Source organism: Neodiprion virginianus, chromosome 7 (assembly GCF_021901495.1).
Source record: "Neodiprion virginianus isolate iyNeoVirg1 chromosome 7, iyNeoVirg1.1, whole genome shotgun sequence".
NCBI lineage: Eukaryota > Metazoa > Arthropoda > Insecta > Hymenoptera > Diprionidae > Neodiprion > Neodiprion virginianus.
This window is the reverse complement of record NC_060883.1, coordinates 5,600,251-5,620,098: the sequence shown is the minus strand read 5'-3', so window position 1 is coordinate 5,620,098 and position 19,848 is coordinate 5,600,251. Positions and strand designations below refer to the sequence as shown.

Below are 19,848 nucleotides of genomic sequence, written 5' to 3'. Positions count from 1 at the left end.
GAAGTTAAATTTCGTGGATAAATAACAAAATGGCGGACTTTGAAAAAAAAAAAGTCCTTATATTTTAGCAAAGAAGGGGTTGTAAAGTAAAAAGACAGGGGTGAGAAAATTTCTCTCTAGTTCCGACGAGAACGACGTGTCTATAGATCAAGAATTATCAAGAATTTTTGAATTCAGATAACATCAAGAGCTAAAATCACCGCGGCCACCGACGCGCTTTTTTTTCGATGTGACAACTACGATCAATAATAATAATAATAATAATAATAATAATAATAATAATAATAAACTGTTAAATTTGAAAAAAAAAAAAAATTTTTTTTTGTATCCTTAATATGTAAATAAATACATCCTAATTTCCAAAACGTGTCATTTTTATTTTCCTACGAAAAAAACGCCCTCAAAAAAAGATATGAAAATCGGCACAAGTTACCAGACTACTACCTTAATAACCGAGGTCAGAAAACGGCGCCCAGTATCGCATACAAGAATCAGCGTATGGGTGATCGAAGGTTAAGGATAGAGGTGGGGGAATCCCCCGTGAGCGATCCAGAAGATCGTCGAGATCGGTACGATCAACGGCGCGTTACAAGCGTTTTCTCGAATATTGTTTATTATGCCAACGGCTAGGCGGAGATTTAACACCGCCCGGGATGGGACCGAAGGAAGGGAAAGAAACCCAGAAGCTAGGCCGCCTCCGGGCAAGTGCGGCGGTTGCTCGGTCGGTAAAACAGTTTCGGACGGCGAACAGTCGCCCAGAGAAGTTGCGGCAAAGTCTACTTTCCTTTTCGCGTTCCATCCGCGCTACGATAAACTTTCGTCGATTTTCCTCGTTCATCTCACCGTCCGAGTCGCATCGCTACCGTCGTTTCAACCTTGTAGTTTTTCATGAAACTTTACGGCGCCGAGTCGATTGCGCCGAAGATCTTTCGCCGCTGGCGGCTTTCGCTTATGATTATAAAGACTCGGCCCCCTGCATCCGAACGTTGTTTACATGGCCGTTCCGGTGTAAAGATCGTAATATTTACAAGGCTGTGATACGTGGGGAAGAGGATAGAGTGAGAATAACCCCCATCGGTTTATTGCACGGCTCGCAACGACGTTGAATTATACTCACAACCACTATTTATAAGTGCACCCGGGGCGACGTTATTGTACGGATGGTTGCAGATCGGTGCTTTTAAATCATCCTCGTCATGCCAAAGTCGGAGCTTTCTTCCCAGAACACTCTGCGACCTTTGGCTTCATCATCTGTGAGTATGATAATTTACGTGCGACGATTGGAGAAATGAGATACAAAAAAAAAAGACCGAGGATCAGGATAAAAATTGTGTCATTATTTATGAAAAATGTCGCGCGAGGTGTTCCGACGATTTCTTACAAATACCAATTTCGAAAGTCAGACTTGGGAAGTTTGTTCGGAAAAAAATGGACGCTTTTTATCAATTTCATTACCGGGTAGTCGAACATTTAGTATTTGTAAAATTGCATTTGTGTTCGCAAGCTGCGAAGAGAGCTTTCAAAATACAAGAATAGAAGATTTTGAAATTGTAAATGAATGTTTAGTTATTAAAGCTTCGTTTCGAATAGTTCAAAGATCGTTAAAAGTTTATTAGATACTTTCAATTTCTCGTTCTATTCGGAATTTTGTTTTTTCAAAACTTCACTGCCGTGAGACCATTTTTTTTTTTTTTTATCCGTCATTGTTGAATACTCAATTTTACAACGTATGATATTGATTACGATTGACAAATGGGAATATCGAATCGTATATTGAAGAGAAGAGAATTCGTTTTTAGCAACTTTGTAGAAATCATTATAATCTTCTGGATAAAATAATCTATCGAAGAGTGAAATCGAACGAATTAATCTGCACTAGATTTTCATCCATTCTTAAGTATCATCTACATGTCGGTTGCCTCGAGTTGCGGTATTTATTTGAAGTAGATAGACGAGTAGGTGTAGATCCCTGTGACCTTGGCAAATCCCGGAACTGTATTTTTGATCGAAAATCTTTCGGCAGTATTAAAATTACAGACAAGTTGATCGTCAGGCTTAACTTATCGAAGAACCCAAATCTTATAAAACCCATAAAGCTTTTTTTGCCGTCAAGATTATTTATTATTCCAACGACGAATGTATTTCCAAACTCATGCCAGAACTTGAAAGTCAAAATAAAAACTAAGAGAGAATTAGCTCGAAATATGTCAATTCGATCCGTATCATTTTCAAGAATTGTCTTTGCAGTTTTTTACTATATTGCCATCACATTGGGCGATCATTTGTTAGAATCGTGCGTAATTGGAGGTTTAATTATGAATTAGAATAAAGGTTGTGTGATAATTAAACATCGTCGTAAAACGTTGTCGAAATGATTTCAGACACATTACAAAATACCCTAATCTATGACATTAGGGTAGTTCATTTTTTAATTTTTGTTTTTTCTTCAAGTTGCAACTTAAAAAGCTTGTAACAGATACAGAGAGAAAAATTATCGTAAAATCTGGAGGAGGTAGGGAAATATTTAGAGGCCGGTAACAATTGTTGTAATATTTTTTTATCTATTTTCACGTACACACCTTACAGGCTTCTATATAAGTATATTACTTTTTTTTTTCTGTATTCTGATCTAATTAATTATCCGAAAGATTAATCGTCTCGGAGAAATTTGGATAACGGTTTTTGTTACCGAAATAGGATCATCGCATCACCTTAATGTCCCCATTCCGTTTTCAATACTGATTTTTATGAACAATGAATGATTGAACCACGATGCCAAAAATCTAAACTAATATAATATACATATACAAGTCTGTAAGATGTGTGCATAAAAATAAATGATAAATATTACAACAATTGGCAGCGAACTCTAAATATTTTCCTACTTCCTCCAGATTTTATGAAAAATTTTTTTTCAAGCATTTGTCAAAAATTTTTCGAGTGAGCCTTGCTTAACTAAAAAAGTAAAGTAAACCTCAGAAACTTATTTTGCGTCGCAATAACCAAAAAAGGATCGACAATAGCGACAACAATATTCAAACAGTTTTTTTAACGATACCTGTTTTACTGAATTTTTCTAGTTACCATAACAAGTGAAATTTTTCTCAGTGTAAGTAGCTTTTGCGCATTTTGGTTCGGACTCTCTTGCTGCAGTTCCCAGCCGGTGCTTTGACGGCTATTCGGCACGCAGATATACGCATGCCGTCTGTCTCGACTATATATAATACTAAGCTATACAGAGCTTCATAGGTCAGTGGATTCTGCGCCAGACTGATTTAAATTCTCCGACGCACGCATCAAGATTGCGGGTTGTATAATTGCATTGGGGATTGTTTAAAAGGACACGAGCCAAAATTACTCGATGGAAAATTGGCCAACTCCTTTTTCAACTTTCGAACCGATTCCAAGCCGCGAAAGCCTTTGTTAGACCTGCAAGCGGTACGCGTTGATTTTAGCTCAAGGTTTCAGAAAATTTCATTGCCTAAACGTGTACGACTCGACTTTTAGTATAAATACAATCTTATTCGTCTATAACAAAGACAGACGACTGCTAGAGTTAAATTAGGCGATAATAGAATCGAATTCTGACCGCAGCCGCGCGGCGAGAAATCTGCAGGCTGGATACTGTCTTGCCATTTTTTTCTTCGCAATCTCGCGTCTCTGGCAAAAATCAGTATTCTAAGGAAAAAGGAGAATTCAATTTTAACGATGCAAATAAAGCGGAAAAGATACGCGTCGATGATGAGCTACATTTAATTAAGGATGTATGAGGTCTACAGTCAAATCGAAAATATGTTGAAACAAAATAAGTGATGAAACAGAGTTTTAAATAGTTTCATGTTTAGTTTAGTGTGATGGAGGATAAAATTTTAAAGCACTGAAATTCAACTGTGAATACCTCATTATTGTAAATACGTAATAGAAATCTCATTATTCTATTATTTATTCACCGAGAAATTCATTTTACTTGTCCGATTTTAACGAGTAATTACCGATTCAACTCGTGAATGAATTCTCCACAGATCGTCCCAGTCGAACTTTGATTGAAACTAACGTATTTCTTAATGAATCACAAATTGATTATATTCTGTAAATTATTACGATTGTAAGTATTAGAATTTTTTTTTTTTTGATTTGCGTCAATTGGCAAACTGAAGAATGAAATTGTTTCAGAGAATCTATAGGGAATTCGTTCTGGAATAAAGTGCGCTATTTCTCAGTAGAATTAAAGTAATGCTACGGATTTTTCGGTGAAAAAATAATGGAATAATGTTGTTTTTCTGACGACGTTAACAACGAGATGTTTACAATTGAAATCCAGTGTTGAAAACTTTTCATCAAAACACTCGTGAAAAAACGCGTAAAACATGCTCGCGTTATGTAAACCTCTCTTTTCGAGCATCAAGTACACTCTGGGTTAAAGTGACCTTGTTTCATTTTTGATGTGTTACCATTTCAAATATACGCCTCCGATCGGGGTGAAAAATTCAGGGGAATACTTTCACCATCGTAGAATGTGACGGTGCGGTTCAAAAGTATGAATTAATACAGAAAACAAACATTATTTTAGAAAAACTTCAAGCATTAGGTTAAATCACGTGACCTATTGACATCCTATGCTACCGCCAGAGGGCCACGAGCGCGCGAATTTTGAATCTGTCTAATAGTTATTTTCGATTAAAGTTGCGCAATATGGGTCCTGATGATCCAGTCTCATCAATATTTCATCTTTGATGTGTTACCATTTCAAATATACGCGTTCGATAATGGAGAAAAAAATCAGGGGAATACTTTCATCATCGTAGAATGTGACGGTGCGGTTTAAAAGTATGAATAAATTCAATAAAAAAAAAAAATCATTTCAGAAAAACTTCAAGTATTAGGTTAAATCACATGACCTAGTAATATCTTGAACTACCGCCAGAGGGCGACAAGCGCGCGAATTTTGAATCTGTCTAATAGTTATTTTCGGTCAAAGTTGCGCAATATGGGTTCTGATGATCCAGTCTCATCAATATTTCATCTTCGATGTGTTACCATTTCAAATATACGCGTTCGATCATGGATAAAAAAATCAGGGGAATACAATCATCATCGTAGAATGTGACGGTGCGGTTTAAAAGTATGAATAAATACAATAAAAAAAAATCATTTCAGAAAAACTTCAAGTATTAGGTTAAATCACATGACCTAGTAATATCTTGAACTACCGCCAGAGGGCGACGAGGGCGCGAATTTTGAATCAGTCTAATAGTTATTTTCGGTTAAAGTTGCGCAATATGGGTTCTGATGATCCAGTATATTCTCAAAGGGTTAAAGCGGCGATATTTATCCTAATTGACAGTCTTTAACCGACAGCTTTCGTTCCTCTGCAGGACGAACGTCGGCGAACAGGACGCTACATTGCCGGAGGAACAGCCCTCGCCGTTACTCTACTCGCTCTTCACCATGTCCTTATGCGTGGGTCATCCAGCCTCGCAGGAATTTTCGTACCGGCACTCATTATGACGATTTACGTTCTCTGGGTCCTCTACTCGGCCAGACGAGACAGGCAAAAAGTGAGTAACGTCGGCGTTGTTCCGTTTCACCGAATACGAAAGCTTCTTCGATGCAAAGATATTCGCAACGAGCTTGAGTCGTCGAACGAGGATCACCACCTGAATCGGAAGTCAGGAGAAGAGGAAAAAATCTTTTATAAAATTATTGTCAATGTTATTCAAATTATTGACATCGTATTATAGCTTGTGTTATTACAATTCACTCGGATTCATTTCTATACAATATTCTTGGCAAGGATGTTGTTAATTTATTCCTGTTCACTATCGTTAGTCCAAATAACATTTCTTTATTTACTTCCTAAATTTTTATTCAAACGGATTTATTCTTCAATTAGGATGTATTGGGCGTACAAAAAAAAAAAAAAAAACTTCATCGACTTTATCCATAACTTGTGGACCGATTTGTTTGATGATGTGTTTGGTTTTGTCAAAATTTCTTTGGACTGTCTTTAAATTTCAAAACGTGGGTTTAAAATTGTCAACCCTCAAATCGATTGCCTCCTGCAATTATTTTTCCAATTCCACGTGCCTTCGACTAGCGGAATTTAATCTTCACGGTTACAAATTGCGGTTGCCGATAAGCTCACGATTAACCCTGAACAACATCTGGGAGATTGATGGAAACAATGCGTTTTCCCTCATAAATTGAATTCAATAAATATAGAAAAACGTTGAAGTAGGTCAGACATGTCGATTTATATACGCGAGAATGCGAGATTTGACCAATCGGACTACTTCGGTTCAACAAATAACGTTTCTTCGATTTTTAATAAACGGCTTTACGCCGTTGTTTAATTTATGTCAAATTATTTGACTGACAGACTGACCGATAAACAAATGTTGTTGCGACACGATTCGGATCAATCGTGGAGTTTCCATTGATTTTAAACTTTATTTAATCCTATTTATAAACGTCGTAAATGCTGATATAGTATTTCTGTAGTAGTTCTGTTTGTTTTTTTTTTTTTTTTTGTTTGTTCTGCTTTAGACAGAATATATTGTTAAAGATAAATTAAACGCAACATCAGATAATCCAAATTCTTCTCCTCCGCGCGAATCGAAAAGTGTTCTTTACGAGGATAATCAATCAAGCAAGGGGAAAATTTGAATTTGTTTTGATTGTTCGTTGTTATTAAATAAACCCTTTACGACGAGGGAGAAAACGAGCAGAGGCAGAATATACGCGTAAAAGGCATAAATTCTTAAGGACGTGGTTTTATCCTCCCCTTGAAATATACGAATTTAAGGTAAAACTTTTACCTCATCAATCAGGAGGATGTTTCGAATAAAAAAAAGTTGAAAATTTTTTTTTTTATTTTTCTTTCTTTTTTCAATAAATACAGTCAATTGAACCGAAACGTAAACAACAAAAAAAAGTACTAAAAATTGGCGATAGAATTCTAATTAAAAAGTTGCATCGATTGCCGTTATTGTAAAATAAAATTACATTAAAAAGTTGAAACAACTTGACGGACTCGTTTCACGCGCTTTGAAGCTAAGCTTTTAGGAACAAAGAGTTTTTTTTTTCTTTAATCTCATTTATCGGACTACGAATTTCTGAAAAATTACAAAACTTTGCGAATAACTTGTAATCCTCCGAACTCATCAACAGAAATTTCTTTGAAATTTTTTTTCATCACTTTTGCGAAGGGGTTGAAATGCGAATTAAATTTATACGAGGTTATTTTTTTTTTGGCGCGCTTTCTCCTTTTACCCTTAATATTTCAAGCACCCTTATACCGCAACTTTATGCTCGGTTGACCGGCTGTTGGGCCACTTTTGTACGTATAATATTATTTAAATTCGCACCTGGCGCTGAGCACTTTGTATATGATTGATTGAGGATTTTTATTTATTTTTTTTTCCCCACTCAGACAAAAATTCATGCGACTAAAAGCAGGTTTCAAAATTACAATAATTACCGAACTTAATCGAGTAGAATTTACTTGAAGCAATTTTCATTCAACAATGGATGGGAAAATTGGGAAATCGCGAATTATAATTACAACAATGCAATTGTTGTATGGATAACTTCAAAGAGATCGCGTTATTCGATCGGTTTTCGAGTGAAACAAGCTTCTCGGATTGCCAGTTTTTTTTTTTTTCACAAACCAAGGCTCGTTCCGTTCGCAAATAAATTCTCTACTAACCGCCATAGTCAGATATTATCTCTTGTAAAAAAAAGAAAAAAGTATTTCATAATGGATTTGTAATTTACTATTTGTAATCTACGATTACAACACTCTGGATTACGTTTAATGTTCTTCTGTTCTTCTTTTTTTGGACATCGCAATGAAACAGATGAAATTTTGTTAATTTCATTAAATTTTATCGTCAAACTGGGCGAAACATTCAAGGCTTAAATCGATTAGTTTCATTTTTATTAAAATCAAACCTGCGTAATCGTGAATTGTGGCGACGAAGTATAAATATTTTTATTGAGGGGATTGTCTTGAATTTGCATTTATTCCGAACAAACTTTTCGGACATGAAATTATTTTTAAAAAAATTTGACGACGATTCGTTCGACTGTAAAGTCGTCTCGTTCATTTGTAAAAGAGGATCGGATCAGGATTTTTACGAAATTTCATTAAATCTTCGTGTATTTGCCTGCATCTTTTGCGGGAGAATTTATTTATTCGATAAGTTATTATGCAGGTATTGTATAAATGTAATGCGTTTGTTACGCTTTCAAGGCACGCCATTTCTTTTCGTGTTCCAAGTATCTCAATTGTCCTTTGCCTTACGTGTATTGAATCGTGTGCTGTATTAAACAACTCTGCGGTGGATTAAAAAAGTCGAGTCTCGAGTTGGTATCGCTGAAAAGTAGCAGCCTCGCTTTTTTATAAATTGGAATAAGGATTAAAGGGAGATAGATTCAAGAAAAAATCAGGATTGTACAGAGCCAGGCAGATGAAGGGATTGCGTTAATGTATATGTTATAATCTCCGACTCTTGAGGAATAATATGACAGGTATGTATGGGGAATTCCATACAAATCTGACCAACGTCTGAACTCCAACATTTTTTATTTTGTTTCAAATTTTTTCTACAATTGTCCCAATTCTGACGCACTTCCGAGAATTTTTTAAATTTTTTATTCAATTGCTCAATAATTTATAAATATTTAAAGTGATTTTGAAAAAGACCGTTTTTACAATTCTCAAAAAATTCTCAGAAACTGTTTCTTCGACCCCAAATATTTCAAGACCGGGCCCATGATGGACGAATTTTTTTTCCAGTTTTTCCAGCGCTTTCGATTTTTTTGGTCAAATTTCTGAAAAATTATCAAAACTTCTTTTTGTGTATAATTTTTGCACTTATGTAGTGATTTTCGTCGATTTTTTGTTTTGGTACATTTGATTTATTTTTTTTACCAGTTTCATAATGAAACCGATCTAGAAATGTTTTAAGTGAAAAATGTCTTCAGAATTATTTGGGAATTTTCAGACCGTTTATTAAACAATGTTTCAGTTGAACAAAGAATTTGAGAGTTCGAAAAAAAGAAAAATGGAACAAAACCGGCCGATCATGGGCCCGGCTTTGAAATGTTTGGAAAAGAAAAAACAGATTTTGAGTATTTTAAAAAAGGTTCTATTAAAAATCACTCTCAATATTTATAAGTAATTAACCGGTCGAATAAACAATCTGATAAAATTCGGGACGATGAGTCGAAGTTGGGGTAATTGCAGAAAAAATTTTCAACAAAATTGAAAATGGCGAGGGTCAGTCGGTTGTTGGATTAGCATGGAATTTCCTATACATACAATAAGATGAGAAGTTTGTGACTAATTGGTAGGTGAAGCCGCAACTTATTGCGGCTTTCCCATGTTGATTTCATTCGGTATAACGACTTGACGTATGCAATTATGGAATACCAATTAACAATAAGCCATTATTGATGCGGCAACTCAACTTGACGCGTATTTACTCACAAGCAATCGATGATCACGAGTCCTCGATTCAAGGGGTATAACAATCTTACACAAGGGTAAATAAAGTTGAGGAAATTGTTTGTTACAGCTGAAAATCGTTGCTATAATTAATTTCTAGAGATTGTAAATTGGCTGTGAATATCTCAATTATAAAAAAAGCTAAGGATACTTGCGCTTGGTTTCAAATTACAAAAATTAAAAATTCTCAAAAAAACTCTAGTCGATTTGACGATTTTTTTTAGTTCACGTAATAGATTTCAGCAAATTCTTTATCGTTGGATAAATTTCAATTCTTTTTTTTTTCTTTTCTATCGTTGATTCAAATCAATTCCTGATCCAAGTGTGCGTAAAACTGACACATTTATCCAATATGTCACAGCCTAGGATTAGTTGAAAATATTATTACAGGTAGAAAATTTGGAAACTGACGTGAGGATCTATGATAATTCAGGTGAAAGTGTTATTACACCCGGCTTTACCGCTGTCTAATATTTTGAATTCAATTTTCCTGCTTAACGGCTAACGAAAGGGGATTTACACCGCGTGTAAACACACCCTCAATCCCACGCAAAGACGCTCCCTTTACCTCTGCTTTACCGCAGCCCCGAGTTACGTGTCAAGATTAATTTGGGATGGGATGATTAAAATACGCATTCAGTTGACACCGAGGTGAAATTTTTCTTTTTTTTTTTTTAACCATATCCGAAATATACAATTCTGGGATGAAAAATTGAAATTCGTGTTATATTTTTCTCTAATTATTGCGATAATTTGACGTCGAGGTCAATTGTTTGAAAAAAAAAAATTGCGGCAGATTAAACAGTCGTATATACACTGAGAAAAGAGTTTATTTATTGTTAAAAAAAAAAACGTTACTTGAGCCAAATAACGATGGATAAAATTTTGCGAATAGTTAAAAAATCGTATTTCGTTTGAATAAAATTTGATAATAATAACGGAACATTTGTTTCACCGTATCCAAATATACGTTTTTTAACGGTAAATAAAATCTTTTCAAAAATGTGAAAATTTAGTACCGAATAGTCGGGTGAGTAACACTCACAAATTTTTCTCCGCAATTTGAACGATGTTTGAATCGTTGTAATTGCAACTATACTTGTGTTGCAGAAATTTTTTACCACGAGATTTTTTCACAATATAGAAACGATCTTGCGGGACAAGATTTTCATCCCACACAGTCGCGTTGCACGATCTTAGAACCCTTTAGTGATAAGAATTCGATGAATCGGGGAAACCGCTTTCCACATTCGATTGAAGCTTGTTTCATTCTGGGTTCATTGATATTGACATAAAAGGTGTTATAAAATTCTGGAAAAAACAAATTTCTCCAAGAAGAAAAAGCCGCGTCTTTTGCTATTTTCCTATTGAATAGATCCAAGGTACGTACATGTATATATATAACGGAAGGACGCATTCTTTCATCTCGGCGTCGTCGGCATTGATTTTCCTTAGTGCTCACTTAACGATCCTGCCATGAGGCTTCTTTGTTTGTCAAGTATCATAAACAACGTGACAAAAGCTACAGGTGATATATTCGGCACGAGCACTTTAGCCTCTAACCACAGTATGATCTCCACGTGATACACGTGTAGAGTTCTCAAAGTTTCGGTCCGAATTTCTCTTCGTATAACGACGTCGAGTCCGCCTCTATGAAACCAAATTTCGGCCAACTTTTTAGTGCGAAAATTTGAATTTGGCTAATATTTTCTCGATATCTCGAATCTTATTCGACCGAAACGTCCACTTTTTTTTATCCATGCACTGTGAAATAAAAACAATATATTTTTGTCCTTTTGTATGGACGGGACTAAAGTTAAAGAAAAAACGAGGTTATTTTTGTTACCGATTGTTCCTAAGGATTTATTATTAAATAAATTACACATTCGGAAAGGTAGGACTTTTTTTCTTCACACTCATTCATCACTCCGCGACTATTTTCATAAAAAGGTCAAGTCGGATTCAAGTGAACTAGAGTTTGAATCGTTCTGATTGTTTACACTGGAAATGAAGATAATTTTTCGTTAAGTTCAGTGTAATTCCTTGTTCCATATATATGTATATATATATTTTTATTATTATTGAAATGAAATTTTACTTCCCGGATTAATTGTACGCTTTAATAATATAATAGAAAAATTTTCACCATCTTAGGTAAAAGCTTTATCACATGGTGATGAGTACATTGATCGTTTGGTCTGATAGATTGACTGAAAGTTTGCACCCACATGTGTGAAAGATCGTTGAATGATATTTAAAAGAGATAATCGATTCCAATTGCAAAACAATTGTAAAATATTGTTGAAATCACAATGTTACCGATGCAGAGAGTATTTCATTATAAGTCTGAGCGCATTATTGCGAATAGGTTTGTTTGTGAAAATTCTTCTTTTTTTTCTGCAAAATCTGAATACGATCGCAGCTCGTGTTGAGCTTTCAAAGATTCTTCCATCATCGTGTGAATTCGAAACAAACTTTGAGCGCGATGATTCACACCGGTGTGTAAATATTGAGCGTAATACATAATATACAGTTGTTGAGAAATTGAACTTGAAGATTTTAGTTCCGGAAACATATTATTACCAGCTCCACTACGTGGCCGTTACTTGGACCAATTGAAGAGGAGAGCTAAAAAAGGCCATAAGTGCCTTTTTGATAAAAAAAAGAAAAAATCTTGCACTTATTACCATTTTTAATTCTCCACGTTCAGGCACTTGAAAACTTATTTTTAATTGCTCTCTTTGAAATAAAAACATCCGTAAGTGCTTTCATTGTTTGAGAAAAAATTGCACTTACAGCTTTTTTTTTAATTCTCGTCGTTGATATAAAAAAAAGCCGTAAGTGCTTTCATAGTTTGAAAAGAAATTCCACTTATGGCCTTTTTTAATTCTCCACTTCAGACACTTACAGCTTTTTTCAATTCTCCTCTACTACATAAAAGAGCCGTGAGTGCTTTCATAATTTGAGAAAAAATTGCACTTATGGCCTTTTTTAAGTCTCCTTTTCAGGCATTTACAGCCTCTTCTAATTCTCCTCTTTAAAATACGAAAACCTGTAAGTGATATTTTAATTTGAAAAAAAAACACCTTTTTCAATTCTCCACTTCAGGCACTTACAGCTTTTTTTTTAATTCTCGTCGTTGATATAAAAAAAAGCCGTAAGTGCTTTCATAGTTTGAGAAAAAAATTGCACTTATGAATTTTGCTAATTCTCCAATCCAGGCACTTACAGCTTCCTTTTAATTCCCCTTATTGAAATAAAAAAAGCCATAAGTGCCTTTTTAATGTGAAAAAAATTGCACACCTAGCCTTCTTCGATTCTCCTCTTCAATTGTAACCGTCGTTACACTCGCGGTTTCATACGTAATACATCCATGATCCGAATACGAGACGAAACGACGCAGATCGGGAGTAATAAATTTCGCATCTTGTTTCAGGCAGCGAGACGTGCCTCCGCCATGGAATTGGCGAACGTGGTCAACAACGCTCCGATGCCCATAAATAACGTGGACCACGTTACAACGACGAACGAGTTGCGGAAACCGCTTCAGGACGTTACGTAACGTCGACTGATCTTTGAACGGAAAATGATTTTCTTCTTTTTTCTACTCACCTGATAAAATATTAACGCTTTCAAGTGGCGCGTACGTTTTTTTACGCGATTAAAATTGATTTTTCATTTATAAGTGTTGATCTCTGTGAAGTTGTTTTTCATATTTTCATTTTCTTTCCTTTTCTTTTCACGTTAAGGAAAATCGTTCCACAAAATTGTATATAATAATTGTATATACATATATGTGTGTGCATAGATGACATTGTCTCACGTTTTCGATTAATCATATGTAATTATTATACAGCCGTGCGGGACAGATCAAAGTTTATTATATACTATAAATTATGTAGACGAAAATTTATAAAATTAATAATGCAAATTTGACAACGCTTTAATGTATAGGGGGAAAAAAAAAACTGTTATAGAATCGAAACTCTTGCGGTTTAATAATATGAGCGTGCCGGATGCCTGAAGTGTTTAAAATAAAACCGTAGGAGTTGATAAATTAGCCGAATACATAACTGATGGGATCGTAAAAAGATCGATAGTTATAACAGATGTTCCGTTATATAGATCTATATATATATACATATTTTTTTCTTTCCTTCCATGCCTTTCTGGTATACGATGGGGAAGAAAATCGTGTAGTAAAATTATTTTTTGCTGTCGGATTATTAATGGCGAGATGAAATAAATTGCGGTTCATGTTAAAGTCAAGGTTAGCTGGAAATTCTTGTCGATATGACAATGCTTGTATGATAATCTTATTGTCTTCAGATAATTGAAAGAAAGAAAGAAAGCAGAAAAAACCAGTTACGTATACCGACAATCAAATATAGACCGTATAAACAAATCGAAAATCACGCATGTTTTTATACGAGAATAAGTTGCGAATGATGAAGAGTCAGGGGAAATGTAAAGAAACATCAACTGAGAAAGAAAATTTATTCCCATCTCCGACAGTTATAATAGGCTTATGTTTTTCGCGATATTAAAACGTTTGTTTATTTTTACACCAAGTTCAATATTGTGGCAAGGCTTTCATTCACTTATTGCCGCTTTTACTCACCGCTCACTTATAATACATTTTCACCTCACGTAAATGCTCTGCGTGTAATGAGCCTAAATGGGGCAAACAAGAATTCGAGCTCGAGGGTGAGAAGCATTCTTGTCGTGCCGAGAATAACACGATTCATCGCCAGCTAATCAGTGTTCACAAGCTGCGGTTTCACCTGCGTCAACAATTCAACTAAACGTTATGCCAAGGACAAGTGACCCAATTTTTATTATTAAACAAGGGTTCGAAAATGCAAGTAGTGCAAGTCAGTTTGACCTGCTTTTTCGAGACAAAGGAATTTGCATTTTAGATCACTAGAAATTCTGGTGGTAGGAATAAATTATATTACTTTTCTTTGTTCTATGTCTTAACAGTAGTTGAAAATTACCGTTTAAAAAACATTGAGTCTGTATTGAAACCGGAATGAATTACCAAGGTCTTAATTGACTTGCACCATTTACATTCTCAACCCCCGAACTACGACCACTCGGTGCGCATCGAACTTGTTGATAACCGTCCTAATTTGTCAAAAGTTTGTTTCCTTTTACAGGCCGAAGTAATTCTCTCTGGACAACAATTCGCGAGATATTGCGAAAACATGATTGGACTGTAAAAACGGCAAACATCACAGCCGTGTGTAATTAAATTCCTGAAGATGGTTCTCCGGATGTTGTTAACTCTGCTGGTTTATCACCGTGTATTCAATTCTTCCGAATGACTTTTTACCAAGGCAATACGCAACGTCTGGTACAAATTATTACGATTCCAGGCTTTTGGACTTTGGCAATGGAAAATGAGTCAAGGATTTTTTCAAGGAAACTTGAGGCTCCTCCCTCTGTCAAGTCAAGATTAAGCTGCGGACTGGGCTGATTTGATTACCTATTCATGAGACAAGTGTCGTAAGTGGCCTAGATTCGGAAATGAATCGCGAGTCGAGCGAGTTGTACGTGAGTTAATTTAATTCAAACCCACGTGTGTGTGCGTTTGAATTATAATATTTCACGCAACGATCAGAATTCTGTCACGGGTTTCAGACAATTCAATTTCAAACTGAACGATGACTCTGCTCTTCTTATTCTTCTTCTTCTTCTTCTTCCCATAGGCAAGAAACGCATCGATCACTTAACTGCACCTCCTATTCTATCATCCCACATGACGTGGATGTCTCGGGATACTTTTTACTCTCCAATTGTGGGTGGCAGTATTTTCAGTCGCGAAATAACAGCTAGTGCGAGTCGTTTTGAAAAATGAATTTCGTCTCCAGTCAAGTGAAATTTATAAAAATAACTCGCAGTATAATCGTGGGAAAGAAATTCCGTCAGCGGAGATCCTTCGGTAAAGAGACAAACTTTTTACCATCCTTGCATGGTCTGCTATTGTCTTGAAAATAAGTTTAGTCTAGCTGGTTTCAGTGGCAGCAACGGCTGTCTCATCGAGAAAAGGAATTGTTTTTCACACGGATTCGAAAAAAAGTTTCTGGGCCGTCTCGAATCGCGTTTGGAGTTGACGTTCGTGTGCACTGTGAAAAAAGTCAAATGGTACACGTTTGTAAGTTGTTTTCACGACTCGCTGTTACTTTGATTGATTCTGCAGCTCCTTCTCACCTTTCATCGCACTTTGCGAATAGTAGGTATAATATATCAGTTAAAATATATGGGAGGAAAACTTTTCGGGTTGCGTTTATCATTTTCGGTGTAAATTATGTAACAGCTGCCGATGCAATTAACGCACTTTTTGCAAGCTCCCGCATACGCGTTGCGGAATTTTTTTGTCAACTTTTAGGCATCGCGGTATTACGACGTAATTCGGCAAAACTCCGCCTCGTGTCAGCGTCGAAAGTCTGGGGAGTAATTCATCTGCAGAAAAAGAAAAAAAAAAAATCCTCACCGGGCACATGTGTTCCATGAGCTTAAGTCCGTAAGCTCCGTTGCTACGATTTATTAGACGCGCTCCAACTCTTGACACTTGTGTTAGACCGGTTACTCATGCTGCCCTCATCTTTTTTATCCTAATCAAATCTTGGAGGATTTACCATGTAAGGTGAGAGTAACGCGAATCAAAAGAAGTAATCATCGTTGGACGGATTATCTCCCTCTTTCTTGGTATGATACGTGCAACTAGTAGTCAGGGCGAATTGAAAAGAGCATTTCTCTCCGCTTAATGAGGTTCGTTTCAATGCGGTCACCAGTGCTGCGCAGTTGATAGAAATTCAATTTTAACTATCTTCGATTGAAAATTTTTCCCTTCGTAACTGATCATCCAATTACTGCATAGGTGTTCATTACTGTTATCTGCACAGCTGACTGTTATTGGTCAGGTGTGGGAAAAGTTTATCTTCTTCTTCTTCCTAATCTAGATTCTGAAGAAATTTTTTTAAGTGTTATCCGCAAGAGCGATGCAATGTTTCTTAGTGGAAAAAAAATTTGATCTAATTCACATCGTATATCGTGAAGACAATCAAGTTTCAATCAGTAGAATAGATTATGCTGCGTGTTTTCGAGTGAACGCTGCGATATGTTGGATTGCCTACCACTGAGGGGAACAAATATCGGTAAAAACCTATCCAGTTACCGATCACTATAACGTGACTACGGAACGCGATCACTGAACGCATCAGCATAGTTTATGAACAATAAAACTACTGTTTGGCCAAATCCACATAACTTGGCAACACGGGCAAGTTCTCGGATTACTCGGTAGGCCTGTTTTATCGATATTTGTTCCCCTCAGTGGCAGGCAACCTAACGTACTGCGGCGTTTACTCCAAAACATCTTGTGTAAATGATGAGATTGAAATCATATGTGCATTATAATTCCTGCAGGTGATCGTATCGAGGCTTTAAAATCCAAAATTTGGGATTTTCACTCTATGAAGGAGGGTTTCAACATGTCTACGGAATATTACAAGAATCTGCATAAATTTAATCACGATTATTCCTTTCGCTCAGCCGCGGCTGCGTGACGGATAATGGGTATAACAACGTGTCGTCCAAGCCTTTGGAAATAAAAGCAATTCAACAGTTTTAAGAGGCTCGTCCTACGGCTTGCAGAATCGTTTGTCGAATCTTACGGGCTTTGCCGAATCCAGCCCTTGTTAAGCCTCAGCTAATCCCAGCTGCGCGGTCTCTTCCTACTTTGGCAAAGCTTCCATGTTCACCCTGTCGGTGTAAAAAGGTCATCCTGACGTCTCGTGAACGGTTCGCCCCTCGAGTCTCGATAGAAACACGTCGAATGTACGATAAAGTTTTTTGCGAATTTTTAAACGCCTTGGCAAAGTTTTACAGTGAACTCAGAAATGCATAAACGAGTTCTTCTCACAGTACAAACGCGACTGGAATTTCCGAACTGCTTAAAAATACTTTGAGAAATATCTGCTGGATGGAAAGAAAATTTTCCGTCAGCCTGAATGGTCGAATTTCAAAACGATTATAGAATTATAACAAAGATTATGAAGGTAATTGTGCTCATTTTTTCAGTCTTTTAAGCTCAAGTGATTTACGACAACTTTTCATGGGCAATTGGAATCACTCGGAATTTCGCAGACCATTATTTAGAATTGTCAAACCATTCGAAGTACCCTTGAGGTTCGAGACATAACGATGAATCTAAATTTTCATCGCGGGGAATTTCCATCCGGCATTTTTTCCGGTTGGCAAACCTGCAGTGTATTCTTGAGAGCAAATTGAGCACACACATTCCAGACAAATAACGTTATTCTTCTACGTTTTATATGCAAATCACGTGCAGAATCTGCATGCGTAATGATTCACAGTGCCTTCTTTGTGTCCTCGTGATGTACAAAAAGAGGTATGACAATCAGCAGTAAAAAAAATATATTTTACTGAATTAGTCCTGACCTGTTTTAAGAAGAAGGTGATGTAATGAAAAAGAAGTAAGCAAATTACAGATTACACATTTTTTCACTCCCGAGTCACGAAAAACTTTGAAATTTTGGTTATTGGTATAAGAGTTTACAGTGGCATCATATTGCATTATGCGACTAACTATTTGAAAGTGAAATTTGACATGGGAAATAATGGAAATTAATCAATATCTTAGATTAAATGATATCAAAATTGCAGCTGAAATTGATTTTGAATTTTTATTCAGGTAAAAATTGTAATGCAAATAGCTTTTTACGAATACCAATTTCTGACTTTATTTGAGCAAATATCTATAAAATCTTTACGAATACAATCAGCCGTATAGACGGGGAACAGAATACATGTTTCATGAAACTTGATTGATACAGTTAAAATTTCACGGCAAACGAAAAAGTCTGGAGGCGTTTCCCACACGTGCCCCATTAATAATGGATGGACTCCCACTGCCTGAATCCAAAGTCAGGAAGCGAGTAAAAAAAAAACTGTGAGAAAAATCTTCAACAATTCTATTCACCAGAATGTTAATGAACGCGAATGAAAAAACATCCCTACCATCTGATGGAAATGAATTGAAGCAAATCAGAATATTACGACTAATAACCCGTCCGATTTTACACCTAGAGGTAGGACCCGAAAATTTTCTAAAAATAAAATATCTTTCGTAAAAGTTATTTAGTATTACAAAATCTTCTCCTCAAATCTCTTCGTTCGAAGAAAAAATGTATTCAAAGTACACAAAGTTTTGCTCTAATAGAAAGCAAAAGAAGAAAAAAATTCTATTTAAAGGAGATGTTTTTGAGAAAAAAATAAAAAAAATGGACAAAAAATGTTTCCTTCAACTTCACGTCATCGCGAAGATTTTTGTGTTAATGATTTTTTCGTACGACTGACGGATGTTGGGATAAAAATTATTGCAAAAAATTAGACAACTTCTTAACCAGTGGTCAAAAAAATCTGAAATAATTCAGGAGTTACTTTTTGAATCCCCAAAATACTATACCAAAGTTCAAGTAAAATTGGACACGGCGAGGCTTGGCGGTAAGTCGAGTTGGCACGGAATGTCCAATATACTGTAACTGTCGTGAAAACGTGTACATTTTAATTGGCTAACTTCACAGCCATCGCGCAAGGGTTTAGGATTTAGACAAAGATCTGTAGTTTGAATGAAATTTTTATTCATTTATTTGGAATCAATTTGGGGTGCAGTCACGTCGAAATTCTAAAAAGTTATACAAAAAAAATATATATATGTATATAATAATACTAATAAATAAACCATCCTAATAATAATGTTACGTAGCGCGAGCATGTTTTACGCGTCTTTTCCGTGCACACAGTACCCGTTTCTACTTTAAGTCCCAAGAGTTAAAAGTTGTCTTTTCCGTGCTGTGCGCATGCGCTGTCGCAAAGAAATCCGACATTACGCAATCCTAACCTCGATTCGGTGCTTGGTGAAAAAACGCGTAACATACTCTCGTTACCTAAAGAATCTTGTTTAACTACAAGGCAACGGGTGTTTTTACCTCGCGTATTTGCAACACATATTTATCTACGACTCATATTGCAAACTTAAGCATGGCCCGAAAAGAGCGAGTTTGCTTCCTTGTTACACAACATACTATTAACGGTACAATTGAAGAACGGTCCGATGTATGAAACTCCGTATATACATATACATATGTATATTTCGGGCGAAGAAATAACCCCCTGGAACTTTCAGAGTTCCCGCTGTGTGGCCGGAGGGTCGAGGCCTCGCTGTTGTAAGAGGAAGGGTTGGGGCTGCACGGAGGCCGGGTAGCGAGCTTAACGAGGGGCGGGAGGCGAAAGCGCAGCCGCCAACTGGA

General features: G+C 36.1%; 1 protein-coding gene across 1 annotated transcript; it reads left to right on the top strand.

The window, feature by feature from the left end:
* The first annotated feature begins 723 nt into the window (after positions 1-723).
* Positions 724-13,191, top strand: LOC124309240 (uncharacterized). The gene is made up of 3 exons (XM_046772679.1): positions 724-1,253; positions 5,376-5,558; positions 12,948-13,191. The coding sequence occupies exons 1-3, from the start codon at positions 1,197-1,199 to the stop codon at positions 13,071-13,073; spliced, it is 366 nt and encodes a 121-aa protein (XP_046628635.1). The 5' UTR covers positions 724-1,196; the 3' UTR covers positions 13,074-13,191.
* Positions 13,192-19,848: the final 6,657 nt, after the last annotated feature.

Bases quoted from the DNA above. Each gene is read 5' to 3' on its own strand.
- LOC124309240 (XM_046772679.1), top strand. From the start codon at position 1,197: ATGCCAAAGTCGGAGCTTTCTTCCCAGAACACTCTGCGACCTTTGGCT. The intron at 1,254-5,375 runs GTGAGTATGATA...GTTCCTCTGCAG, and splicing joins GACCTTTGGCTTCATCATCT to GACGAACGTCGGCGAACAGG. The intron at 5,559-12,947 runs GTGAGTAACGTC...ATCTTGTTTCAG, and splicing joins CCAGACGAGACAGGCAAAAA to GCAGCGAGACGTGCCTCCGC.